At 42.8% G+C, this 12074-nt stretch overlaps 1 protein-coding gene across 1 annotated transcript in view; it reads left to right on the top strand.

Moving 5' to 3' along the window:
- Positions 1-12074, top strand: part of LOC137652535 (26S proteasome non-ATPase regulatory subunit 8-like) — a 55673-nt gene that overhangs the window by 29375 nt on the left and 14224 nt on the right. The window contains exons 3-4 of the mRNA XM_068386006.1: positions 8401-8503; positions 8982-9174. Coding sequence (XP_068242107.1) covers positions 8401-8503; positions 8982-9174 — 296 coding nt within the window. The remainder of the gene's footprint in view (positions 1-8400; positions 8504-8981; positions 9175-12074) is intronic.

Genomic DNA, 12074 nt, shown 5'->3' with positions numbered 1-12074 from the left:
ACCTCTCCAGTCAGCTTCCTTCAAGGACCTTACCCTCAAGACTCTTTTTCTCGTCTGCCTTGCAACAGCTAAGAGAGTCAGTGAGGTTCATGCCTTCAGCAAGAACATTGGTTTCACGACCGAATCTGCAACATGTTCTTTTCAGCTCGGATTCCTAGCAAAGAACGAACTTCCTTCACGTCCTTGGCCTAGATCGTTTGAAATACCTAGCCTCTCCAACATGGTAGGTAACGAACTAGAGAGAGTTCTTTGCCCTGTCAGAGCTCTCAAGTATTATCTTAAGAGGTCTAAACCTATTCGAGGACAGTCAGAAGCCTTATGGTGTGCCATCAAGAAACCTTCGAGGCCCATGTCCAAGAACGGGGTTTCGTATTATATAAGGCTTCTGATTAGAGAAGCCCATTCTCACTTAAAGGAGGAAGACCTTGCATTGCTGAAGGTAAGGACCCACGAAGTAAGAGCCGTAGCTACTTCGATGGCCTTTAATAAAAACCGTTCTCTGCAGAGCATAATGGATGCAACCTATTGGAGGAGCAAGTCAGTGTTTGCATCATTTTATCTTAAAGATGTCCAGTCTCTTTACGAGAACTGCTACACCCTGGGACCATTCGTAGCAGCGAGTGCAGTAGTAGGTGAGGGCTCAGCCACTACATTCCCTTAATCCCATAACCTTTTTTAACCTTTCTCTTGAATGCTTTTATTGTTGTTTTTATGGTTGTTACGGTAGGCTAAGAAGCCTTCCGCATCCTTTTGATTTGGCGGGTGGTCTATTCATTCTTGAGAAGCGCCTGGGTTAGAGGTTTTGTAGAGGTCCTTTAGTAGGGGTTGCAACCCTATATACTTTAGCACCTTTGGGTTGATTCAGCCTCCAAGAGGCTCAGTAAGGAAGACGAACTTAAAAAAGAGGCAGAGTAACGGTTCAATTCGACTTCCTTACCAGGTACTTATTATTTCATTGTTATTTGAGATAACTGTTATATGAAATATGGGATACTTAGCTATCCTTTAATCTTGTACACTGGTTTTCACCCACCCCCCTGGGTGTGAATCAGCTACATGATTATCGGGTAAGTTTAATATTGAAAAATGTTATTTTTATTAGTAAAATAAATTTTTGAATATACTTACCCGATAATCATGATTTAATCGACCCTCCCTTCCTCCCCATAGAGAACCAGTGGACCGAGGAAAAATTGAGGAGGTGTCAACAAGAAGTACTATAGTACCTGGCCACAGGTGGCGCTGGTAAGTACACCCCCTTCTAGTATTGTGATAGCTGGCGTATCCCTCCATAGAATTCTGTCGGGCAACGGAGTTGACAGCTACATGATTATCGGGTAAGTATATTCAAAAATTTATTTTACTAATAAAAATAACATATTACAGTGGTGAAACATGTGTTTAATTGTTCTAATCAACATTCTATGCTCACAAAATAACAAATACCTATGAACTGTCTATGATGCTCAATAGAATGTAACATTATTATGGAGTTCTTACCTTCGAGACAGACGGTAGCGGCTAACAGCGGTGTGTGCGGAGGAGGAGGGAGAGAGAACGGGGAGAAGAGAGACTTTAACGGTAACACGTTCGGTACGCAACACTTTTGTAACACTACGAAACATAACCTTAACTTTAAATTCAACTTTAAATTTGACTTAAATGAAATTAGCTTACTGTATACACACTTAACGATAAAATGTTAATCTGACGTTACACTAAACTTAATTCTACATTTTGTTTTCATTTTCATTTTTTTTTTACTTTTCTTTTTCTTCCGACTTGGCTCTTTTTGCCTCGCTTTCACCTTCACTTTTTAAAAGGAACCTATCTAGGGATGTTTGCTTTTGTCTCCCCTTCAAAATGTTGCGAAAGTGACGCATGCAAGTGTTGTCACAATAGGCTAATGCACGACCACTCCCCAACTTGTCCGGGTGCCTCTTTTCTATAAAATTAGAAAAGTCTTGCCACTTCGCTAACATGTCTTGGATTTCTGCCGTAGAAAGACGGCCCTCGTCTTCCACCACCTCACTACTGAGCTCCTGCAACACCTCCGAATGTTGCATCTCCTGGAGCTCTATCAATTCCTGTGTTGTGAGCTCTTCCTGATGCTCCTCGACAAGGTCGTTCACGTCTGCCTCGTCTACCTCCTGCCCCATGGACTTTCCAAGAGACACGATTTTATCCATCACAATAGGTTTGGGGTCATCAGGGTCTGTCATAGCGAACCCTTCAAAAGTCCCTCTCAGCGACGGAAGCTGGCCACAATTTCTTCCATGCTGAATTAAGACTTCTTCTTGTGACATCCTTCCATGCATCGTCAATAATTTTTAAGCGATGGACGATACTGAAATGTTCCTTCCAAGATTCACGAAGGGTGATATTGGTGTTGTCTGTGACATCGAAGCATTTCTTGAACAAATGCTACGTGTACAGCTTTTTGAAGTTGGAAATAACTTGTTGGTCCATGGGCTGGAGGAGTAACGTGAGGTTGGGCAGGAGATAAAGGACCTTGATGAACCTGAACTCATCAAGAATGTCCTATTTGAGACCAGGAGGGTGATTAGGAGCATTGTCGAGGACCAGGAGACATTTCATTGGTAGGTTTTTCGCGGCCAAATGTTTTTTAAGTGCCTGACCAAAGTACAGTTTTAAATATTAAAATTAGCCGGTGAATATATAAATAGCTGACGTCTCCGACGGCCCGACAGATTCCAAAAACTCGCGAGCGATCGCCATGAAGGTTGCGGGTGTGCCCACCAGCGCCGACTATCGGCCAGATACCGCATATACTTCTCAACCACTTCAGTTCTTCTCTGTCGGTGTCACCGACAACATTGGTTCCGCTCGCTAGAGCTTTTTTACTCGAGTTTTTTACCGATTTGGTGAAGTATTTTGTTTTGGTTGTTTTATTGGCTTTCGCTGTGTTGGTGTGTTTCTTCAATAAAACTCTTGAAACCTTTTTTGCTTTTGTTTTTTGTTGATGAACTTGGCTTTACTTTGGATTTTCTCTGGTTGTTCATAATGGCTGACCCTTCTCCTGTATATCGCAAATGTGCGAGAGATTGTAACAAACGTCTTCTCAAAGCCACTATCGACCCTCATACTGTTTGTTCTAATTGCCGGGGTAAATCCTGCCAATTAGGAGATCGGTGTGAGGAGTGCGTGGTTTTGTCGGAATTCGAGTGGTTAGAGTATGAAAAGTATACTCGTAAGCTCGAAAGAGATAGGGTGAGGAGAAGCTCATCTAGATCTTTAGAATTTTCCTCCTCCCATGCCCCTGAACCTAATCCTTCCCCTGTGGTGGTAGTTTCTGAACCCCCTATTAGCACTCATGAACCTTCAATGCGCGATATGTTTTTAGCGATTCAAGCATTAGGTGAAAAGGTTGAAACCTTAGCCTCGGACAGGAACCAGCTTATGTCCGATGTTAAGTTGTTAAAGTGTCAAAGCGGTAAAGTTGAAAGTGCGCAAAATGTGTTTAGCGTTGCGACCGAGGGTTCGTCTGTTCGGGCTTGTCGCTCCCCTAGTCCGAGACCTCTTTCAGGCTCCCCTGCACCAGGGAGAAGGAATGTCGTAGGACTTAAGGGAGCGAGAGGTGTAAACCGACGTACAGACGTTCCCTCTTTGGTATCAGACGTTTCTCATCAAGAACGTCCTTACCATAAGACAGGGGAGACTAAGTTCTCCTCGTCTTCCGACGACTTGTCGCATAAGAAACCTTGGCGTAAGGTTTCTAGACCCTTAAAGCGCAAGTCAGTCCCTTCAGGACAGGTCCAGCGTCCTGGCTGTAGCCATTGGGGCAGCTCTGACCACTTGCAGTCATCGGATGGCTGTTCGCCTGTTAAGCGAAAACGTAACACGGAGTCCGAGGGTCTCGGTAGGTGCGATGGTTCGCATGCACAGACGTTACCGACGTCACGGCCCGTTCCGACTCCCGTTGACCCGAAGTGGGTTGTCCTGCGGGACATGCAGTCTAAACTTTCCTCCTTAATGGAAGATTACGAGCATGAACAGGTTCGCAATGATCCTTTGCTTGCGGTTCGCCAGTACGATAAGCGTGACTCTGGCCTTCAGCCGCCTAAATGAGTGTTTTCTCATCCTTATGATGTTAGCGCTAACGTTTCTAGTGCTTTTAAACGCGATTCTGATCGTGTTCCTCGTCATTCACGTCAGTCACGTGACGTGGAACCCCCTTTGCCGCAGTCTCGAGCTGACGTTGAGCGTCTGTCACCGCAGTCGGAGGTTGTTTTTACTGCTCAGACCCTGCAGTCAATGCAGTCTCGACGTGATGTCGAACGGCAATCAACTCAGGCTGTTATTGTTTGTCAGTCACAAGACTTTCAGTCTTTGCAGCCGCGGCGTGACGTCGTTTCCTCAGCTGTTGCTGCTGCTCCGTCCCATGTTGACATAGCCTGTCAAGCGTTGCCTCCTCGGCATGTCTCTCCGTATCGCGAGACTCGGCAGTTGTCGGACGAAGTTCCGTCGGATGAGGAAGTCGTTGATCCCCTTCCAACTGATATTCCTTTGGGGACTTTTTCGGATGGAGAGGAGCCTAAAGTTGCTCAGCCCTCTCTTGATTTTAAGAAGATCATGCTTATTTTTAAGGAACTTTTCCCTGATCATTTTGTGTCTGCTGCTCCTCGTTCGCCACCATCAGAGTTCACGCTGGGCCTAGCTGCTTCGACTCCGTCGTTCACAAAGTTAGTGCTCTCTCGCTCTTCTAAGAGAGCTTTGCGTTTATTAGGCGACTGGTTAATGACCAGGAGGAGTTTGGGGAAGTCAGCTTTTGCTTTTCCCCCTTTTAAACTGGCTTCTCGCGCGAGCGTCTGGTATGACACGGGAGAAGTTCTCGGCTTGGGAGTACCTGCCTCTGCCCAGGGAGACTTCTCAAGCCTCGTAGATTCTCCTCGTCGTCTGGCCATGAGACGCTCGAAGGTTTGCTGGTCCTCTTCAGACCTAGATCATCTCCTCAAAGGAGTTTATCGGGCCTTTGAAGTTTTCAACTTTTTGGATTGGTCGCTGGGAGCCTTGAGCAGGAAGATCTCCTCAGCAGACCGTGATGTCTCTGTGCAAATTATGTCCTGCATGGACAAGGCTATCCGAGATGGCTCTAATGAACTCGCTGCTACTTTTACGGCAGGAGTTCTTAAGAAGAGGGAGACTCTTTGTTCTTTCCTGTCTGCAGGTGTCACTCCTTGTCAAAGGTCAGAACTACTCTTTGCGCCTTTGTCTTCTGCCCTGTTCCCGCAGCAGTTGATTAAAGATATCGCAGCGTCTCTAGTGCAGAAGGATACTCATGATTTGATGGCCACGTCTGCACGTAAGGCTGTACCTTCGTCCTCTTATGTCGTCAGACCTAAATTTGATACTCCAGTGACAAGGTTTATCCCTCCCTTTCGTGGCAGAGCTCCCAGTAAGGGAGGCTCTCGTGCCTATAGAAGAGAGGTAAGAGGAGAGGGATCTAAGTCCTCCCGTGGCAGCGTCTGACTGCCCACGTCCTCAGACAGCAGTAGGGGCCAGATTGACCAACTTCTGGCAGGCCTGGGAGAAGAGGGGTGCAGACCGGGAGTCTCTTTTGTTGCTAAAGGAGGGTTACAAAATACCTTTTGTACGGAGACCTCCTCTAGTAAAAGATCCGATAGACCTCTTTCCCAGGTATCGAGAGGAGTCGAAGAGACAGGCATTACATCTGCAGGTGTCTCAGTTGCTAGAGAAGGGGGCGGTGGTGAAAGTCTCGGACCTTCAATCACCGGGGTTTTACAACCGTCTCTTCCTAGTTCCAAAGCATACAGGAGGTTGGAGGCCGGTGCTGGATGTCAGTGCTCTCAACGTGTTTGTTGTCAAAACAAAGTTTACGATGGAGACCACCAAATCCGTTCTAGCAGCAGTCAGAGAGGGAGACTGGATGGTCTCTCTCGACTTGCAGGATGCGTACTTCCACATTCCTATACACCCAGATTCTCAGCCGTATCTAAGGTTTGTATACAGGAATGTGGTGTACCAATTCCGAGCACTGTGCTTCGGCCTCAGCCCTGCTCCTCTTGTTTTTACATTTGTCGGGGATCAGAGCCTCCCTGTACCTGGACGACTGGTTACTCAGAGCGTCGTCCCGTCATCGCTGTCTGCAGGACCACATCACTTCCAGTTTTTCTTTCAAGATTCTTTGGCTCTTTAAAGGATGTGGGTTTTCCGGGTGGTACATCAGCAGTGACCTTGACCTTACAGCCACCCGGTGGTACATCAGCAGTGACCTTGACCTTACAGCCACCGCTGGCATTGGCACACAAGGCTAGAGTTAACCGGTCCTTCATGGGTTATGGGCCGGTAGTCGCTTCTCCTCTGCTGTGATGAATGTCCTCCTGGGCATCCTCTCTCTCTCTCTCTCTCTCTCATCTCTCTCCCTCTCTCTCTCTCCTCTCTCTCTCTCTCGCTCTCCTCACTCTCCTCTCTCCTCTCCTCCCTCTCCTCTCTCTCTCTCTCTCCTCTCTCTCTCTCTCCTCTCTCTCTCTCTCTCTCTCTCTCTCCTCTCTCTCTCTCTCTCTCTCTCTCTCTCTCCTCTCTCTCTCTCCTCTCTCTCTCCTCTCTCTCTCTCTCTCTCTCTCTCTCTCTCTCTCTCTCTCTCTCTCTCTCTCTCTCTCTCTCTCTCTCTCTCTCTCTCTCTCTCTCTCTCTCTCTCTCTCTCTCTCCTCTCCTCTCTCTCTCTCTCTCTCTCTCTCTCTCTCTCTCCTCTCTCTCTCTCTCTCTCTCTCTCTCTCTCTCTCTCTCTCTCTCTCTCTCTCTCTCTCTCTCTCTCTCTCTCTCTCTCTCTCTCTCTCTCTCTCTCTCTCTCTGTGTGTGTGTGTGTGTGTGTGTGTGTGTGTGGGTGTGTGGTCAGAAACAATAGGAGGATCACAAAGAACACCATTTCTACTTGGAATGTAAGGGGTGTTGACCATGCTTTGAATCACTATCCTCCTCCAACATGTCAACCCAAGCTCATAATGTCAGCTCTCTGGCGCAGGTTTTACAAGCGGTCATGTGGAAACATTAAGCAACTTTCACCGCCCACTACCTGCAAGACATGACCCACAGGAGACTCGATACGTTCTCTATTGTTCTTGTGGTGGCTGCACTACAGCTAGTTAGTACCTCAAGCTCTTTATTGGACAAGTAGCAGAAGGTTGAGGGCATTAGTTACCCGGTATTAGTCTGAGTGAATGAAACGGAATGTGTGGCTCTTTTCCTTTCTTCATCCTCCCCTCTCTGCACAATCTGGCCTCAGCTGCTGGTAAACCATTGCTCCCTTCTATAATCTAGTATTGTTCCAATATTGTTGCGTCCCCCATGGCCTGGTGAGGTGGTATTAGAAATGTCTTGGTCAATTCAGTTATCTCCTACAGACTTGGAGTAACTTATACCTTGACAGTCACATTTCTAGTAAGTCAACATGCAGCTTGTGTAGTCCGCAGACCATGCTTAGCAAGGTTTAGCGAGGTGTTAGGGTCTCCTTATTTGTGCACTAACATACACAATATGAAGCTCAGGGTTAGGTCAAAAGCCAGATTGGCAGGGACATCCACCCACCTAATGGGTGAGTCAATCCATATAAATAGCATTGGTTTGCATTCCAGTTACAGAACAAATGGCAAATTGGGAGTAATTTGTATTTTTCCTAACGATACAAACCCGTAGCTATTTGCCCGCCAACCCTACCTCCAAGCAAAGTGAAGCACAGTCACAAGTGTTTGAGTGAGGGGTAGCAAGCCACTCCCCCTAAACCCCCCCCCCCCCCACTTGCGGAATGGTTAGTTAACCCTTGCTAAATTCTAATGGCTTGTCCTTTCAGCTTCACCAAAAGTAATACCCCTATAAATAGTTACAGGTTTGTATCATTAGGAAAAATATAAAATTACTTCCCAATTGTCATTTTCCCTAACAATACAAACCTGGGTTCTTTAAGTTACACTTTTCGACTCAACCCTCTTGTAAATCCTTGGTTTAAGGTCAGAAATTGCTACTTTGTGTTCAGGGGGGGGGGGGGAGCTTTCTTGCCACCGCCAGTAACTACCATCACTTCGTTATTTGTTTTGATAGTTGAGTTCTAGCTACCTTGAAAACATATTACTGTTAAACGACTCAGGTTTATATAGTTAGGAAGATGCAATTTACTTTTAAATAAAATCTGATTTTTGTAAAGTTTTCACAATTTGAGGAATATAGTTCTCGGGACTAGACACTGTTCATCTAAAGTTAATTGAAGTATTCCTTTCTTATAGAACTTGAAATTTTACACATGCCATATATAGTTTAATAATTAAAACATTGGAATTTTTTTGCCATTTATATTTCAACATTTAGAACATTTGGAATATTTTATCGAGTAAAATACTGCGTATTAAACTATTAATTATTTTTCAGGGAATACATTAGAAATTGGAGCTCTTTGGAGTATTGCAACTAAAAATATCCCTTCATTTGAGAGATACATTGCTATGCTCAAGATATATTATATGGATTACAGGTAAGTTGTAATGTAAACCCACATTATTTATGTCTTTTTCTTGGTATTAGGTCCCATGTCGATTGATTTGTGGTGGTGGGGCTATTTATGACAGTTTGTCTGCCATTTCAAAGCTAGCTAACAAAGGATTGTTCCTTTACAAACATAAGTAATGCTATTTAAAAGGGATTATCCTTTCGGCCAAGCTGAAACTAACCATAAGACTTTTTAGAGATGGGTAGCCTGTGAGAATATGAAGTGAAATTTTTGCTTGCATACTGATCCAATGCTTGTAATATAGTTGGAGTTTATGTCCGAATTTGTTCATATTCAATGTTACTCATAAACAAAGGTACTCCACTGTTAATAGTTAGAAATGCAAGGAATTGTGTTATGTCATGTATCATAATGTAATAATGCCTAATTATTAGCATTGTCTAATAAGGGAGTTTATAACCGTAATATGAATGATGAATTGTAGTATGGATCTACTTCACAGGGAACAGCTACCTGAATCTCCATATATGTATGAGTTGTTAGGACTGGACTTGCTGTGTCTTCTTGCTCAGAACAAAGTTGGTGAGTTCCACACAGCTTTAGAGCATCTACCACCCCCAGCAGTAACTGACAATGTGTATATAAGGCATCCTGTTGCTATGGAGCAGTATTTAATGGAAGGAGCATATAATAAGGTAAGAATGGCAACACCATTTAAGCTAATGTAAATACTGGTACAGTATTTGAATCATTGTTCATTATTACTAATGAAATTTTAAAGGTGCAGCAGACAGTTTTATAATATTGTGTGTTTCTATGTGAATACAAACCATTGGCTTTTAATAGAAGTATAGGTAGTCGCATCCTATCTTATGTTAATCTTCTGGCACTCATGGGATGCATAGGGCCTCAATGAATTCATGCCATATGTCTTTATTGTGCCATCTCTCTGAGCTCAACCCATTTTTCAGATCCAACTTCCCTTTGCATTGTTATCAGGCACGTTTCTCTTTGTCTACCACATCCTATCCTCCCCATTTGCTTCCATTCTGGTACATCCTGGACTAACACATCTATTCTTCTTGAACTATGCTCCATCCATCTCCATCTTGATAATCTAACTATATTGTTCACATGGGGCACCCCTGCTACCTCATGAATTGCCACATTTGTTATATGCTGCTGCCTTTTGATTCCCAAAATCCTTCACAATGTTTTATTCTTAAAGGCAAGAAATTTTGCATCAATTGTTACAGTGTTGTACCACGACTTGTGCTAATAAGTTCATATTGATCTTACAAGTGAAAAAAAAAATTGATATTTTGTTTTTGCCGTGAACTGATATTCGATTTGACCTCCAAAATGTTTTTAGCATGCCCATTGGTTGCTCTGGCCTCCCTATTCTCTCCTTAGATTCTGTAACTACTGATCCATTGCTCTTAATGATGGTTCCTAAATATTTGGGTTATTTTAGTGAAGAAAAATGAGATTAGAATTTTTATAGAATTTATGATAATTAGCAACTTTTTTATTTGTTAACAAAAAAAAAAAATTCTTTTTAAAAGAAAGCTATCTAGAATTTTCATCAAGCAGAAAATGAAGTTTCTATTCCCAGTTCAGTTAGGTCGTAAATCAATCAGAGCTGTCAAACCTTTTATTTTACTCTGACCTTGATGAATTTTTCGCAAATTGAAAAGGAGTGGAAATTAGAGCTGGACATATATCATGCATTTTAAAGAGATTTATTTTTGAAAAAAGAGCTGAAATTTTCTGTAAAGAAATATGAAAGATCAATTTTTTTTTCTTTATGAAACAAACAAACAATGTCAGGTTTGAGGGGAGATAGCTGAAAATAGAACAATGTATTTCTCCAGACAAAATAAGAATATTATGCAGTACTTTCATCTAATAAACACATAAAAGTATTGTGGATTACAAAATCTTCAATTTAATTATTTAAACTACAGTAAAATGCTTGTGATTTATTATGCAGGAAGGAATCATATGCAGTATTATTAAAGGGAAATATTAAGCTGTAATTGGTTAGATAGAAATGTAAGTGATTACAGTATATAAAAATAATGAGAGAAATGCCAATAAATTAAAGTGGTAATAGATTGAAATTTAATGTAAAGAGAGGGTGTTGATTTACACATGCAGTGTGTGTCATGTAAGGATTCTTATAGTAAAATAGAGTGAGAGTACGATTGCTGTTTTAGTATTTTTTTCATTTGAAGTAGGATAATATTTATACTTTCATTGAAAAAAAAATACTAATAGTTTATTTACGGTACTGTATACTAAATGCCGTAGGCTAAGTCTTAAAACACGGCATTCGTCCCTCTTAACGAGAGAATGTCTTGAAGTCATTGGGATTCAACAGGGAATATCTTTTCATGTTGAAGGATTGTAATGAGCAAGAGGGCTCTCAAACTTAGGGAAACTGCTTCCCAAGTTTGAATCTAAATTTTTCTCTACTCTATTTCTGCTTCTCAACATTACTTTGACTTCCTCATGATTTTAACAACTTTATTGCTGTCCTAATACCATGAATAATATATCCCTTGTCTTTAGCTATATTTTTTTTTTTTTGTTCCCTTACTAACAAACCTTGCGCAATTTGTTGTGGGTAGCATATGCATATCAGCGAGGAAGACAGCTCCCCTGCGTGAGTAATGGAATTGATCAAATGCCCCAAACCAAGGCAGCATTTCAGAAAATGATGCAAGGAACAGGCCCCAATCTCCCTCACGAAGAGAGCGAGTGAACCTCAGAAGAATGGAGATCAACATCATGTAGGTTCTCCAATAACAAAAAGTGGCTTTCTTTAAACAAGAATCCTCAAACTCACTAAACAGGACATGCACCTCTTCAGTTTCTGACAAAAGATCTTCAAGGGAGGAATTGATATCTCTGTCATCTTTGTTGGCAAAGGCATCTGAAACTCTCCCAGCTGCAACTTTTAAGTCGTCTCAGACGAACTTGTCATTTTCCCTTGTCCATGTTGTTAAGCTTGCCCACAGGACTGACCAAAGCGCTTCTAATGTCAGCTTGTGAATGCAAATGACGCGGTTCCAACCTTTCCTTTTCATAACTTATTCACTTGCTTTTACACCGAGGACTCCACTTTTAATCCAGATGTTTTCCAGGCCTGAAGAATCCATGTACTGTCCCAACACTTTACAGAAGTTCATTTGGGTAAGGAAACCCCCAAGCATGATTACCATATCCTTACAGCAGTCCTTGTCCCATTGGAGCATTTTTGCTTTGCAATACAGCTGCTCGTCAAAGGTTTTGATGGTGTACTTCTCGCCAATCTTCTTTGTCATGGCTTGACAGTTCTGCATGACAGTCCATAATGTGTCAGTCATGGGCTGGGGCATTCAGGATTGGCATAGGCCCAAATATTGTCACTGGTGGATTAGCTGTGGACACTTTCTGGTAGAAGCCACTCCAGCCTGGAACAACCTGGCCATTTTGTTTATGGTCTGGTCAAGATCCATGCAAGATCTTTTGTTTCAGTCTGTTTAATTTTCTGGTTATCAGGGGAGTACCAAATTTTCTGTACTGATTCTGAAAATACGGGCTCTGGTTT

Source organism: Palaemon carinicauda, chromosome 1 (genome assembly GCF_036898095.1).
Source record: "Palaemon carinicauda isolate YSFRI2023 chromosome 1, ASM3689809v2, whole genome shotgun sequence".
NCBI classification, from domain to species: domain Eukaryota; kingdom Metazoa; phylum Arthropoda; class Malacostraca; order Decapoda; family Palaemonidae; genus Palaemon; species Palaemon carinicauda.
This window is presented reverse-complemented; position numbering and strand designations above follow the sequence as displayed.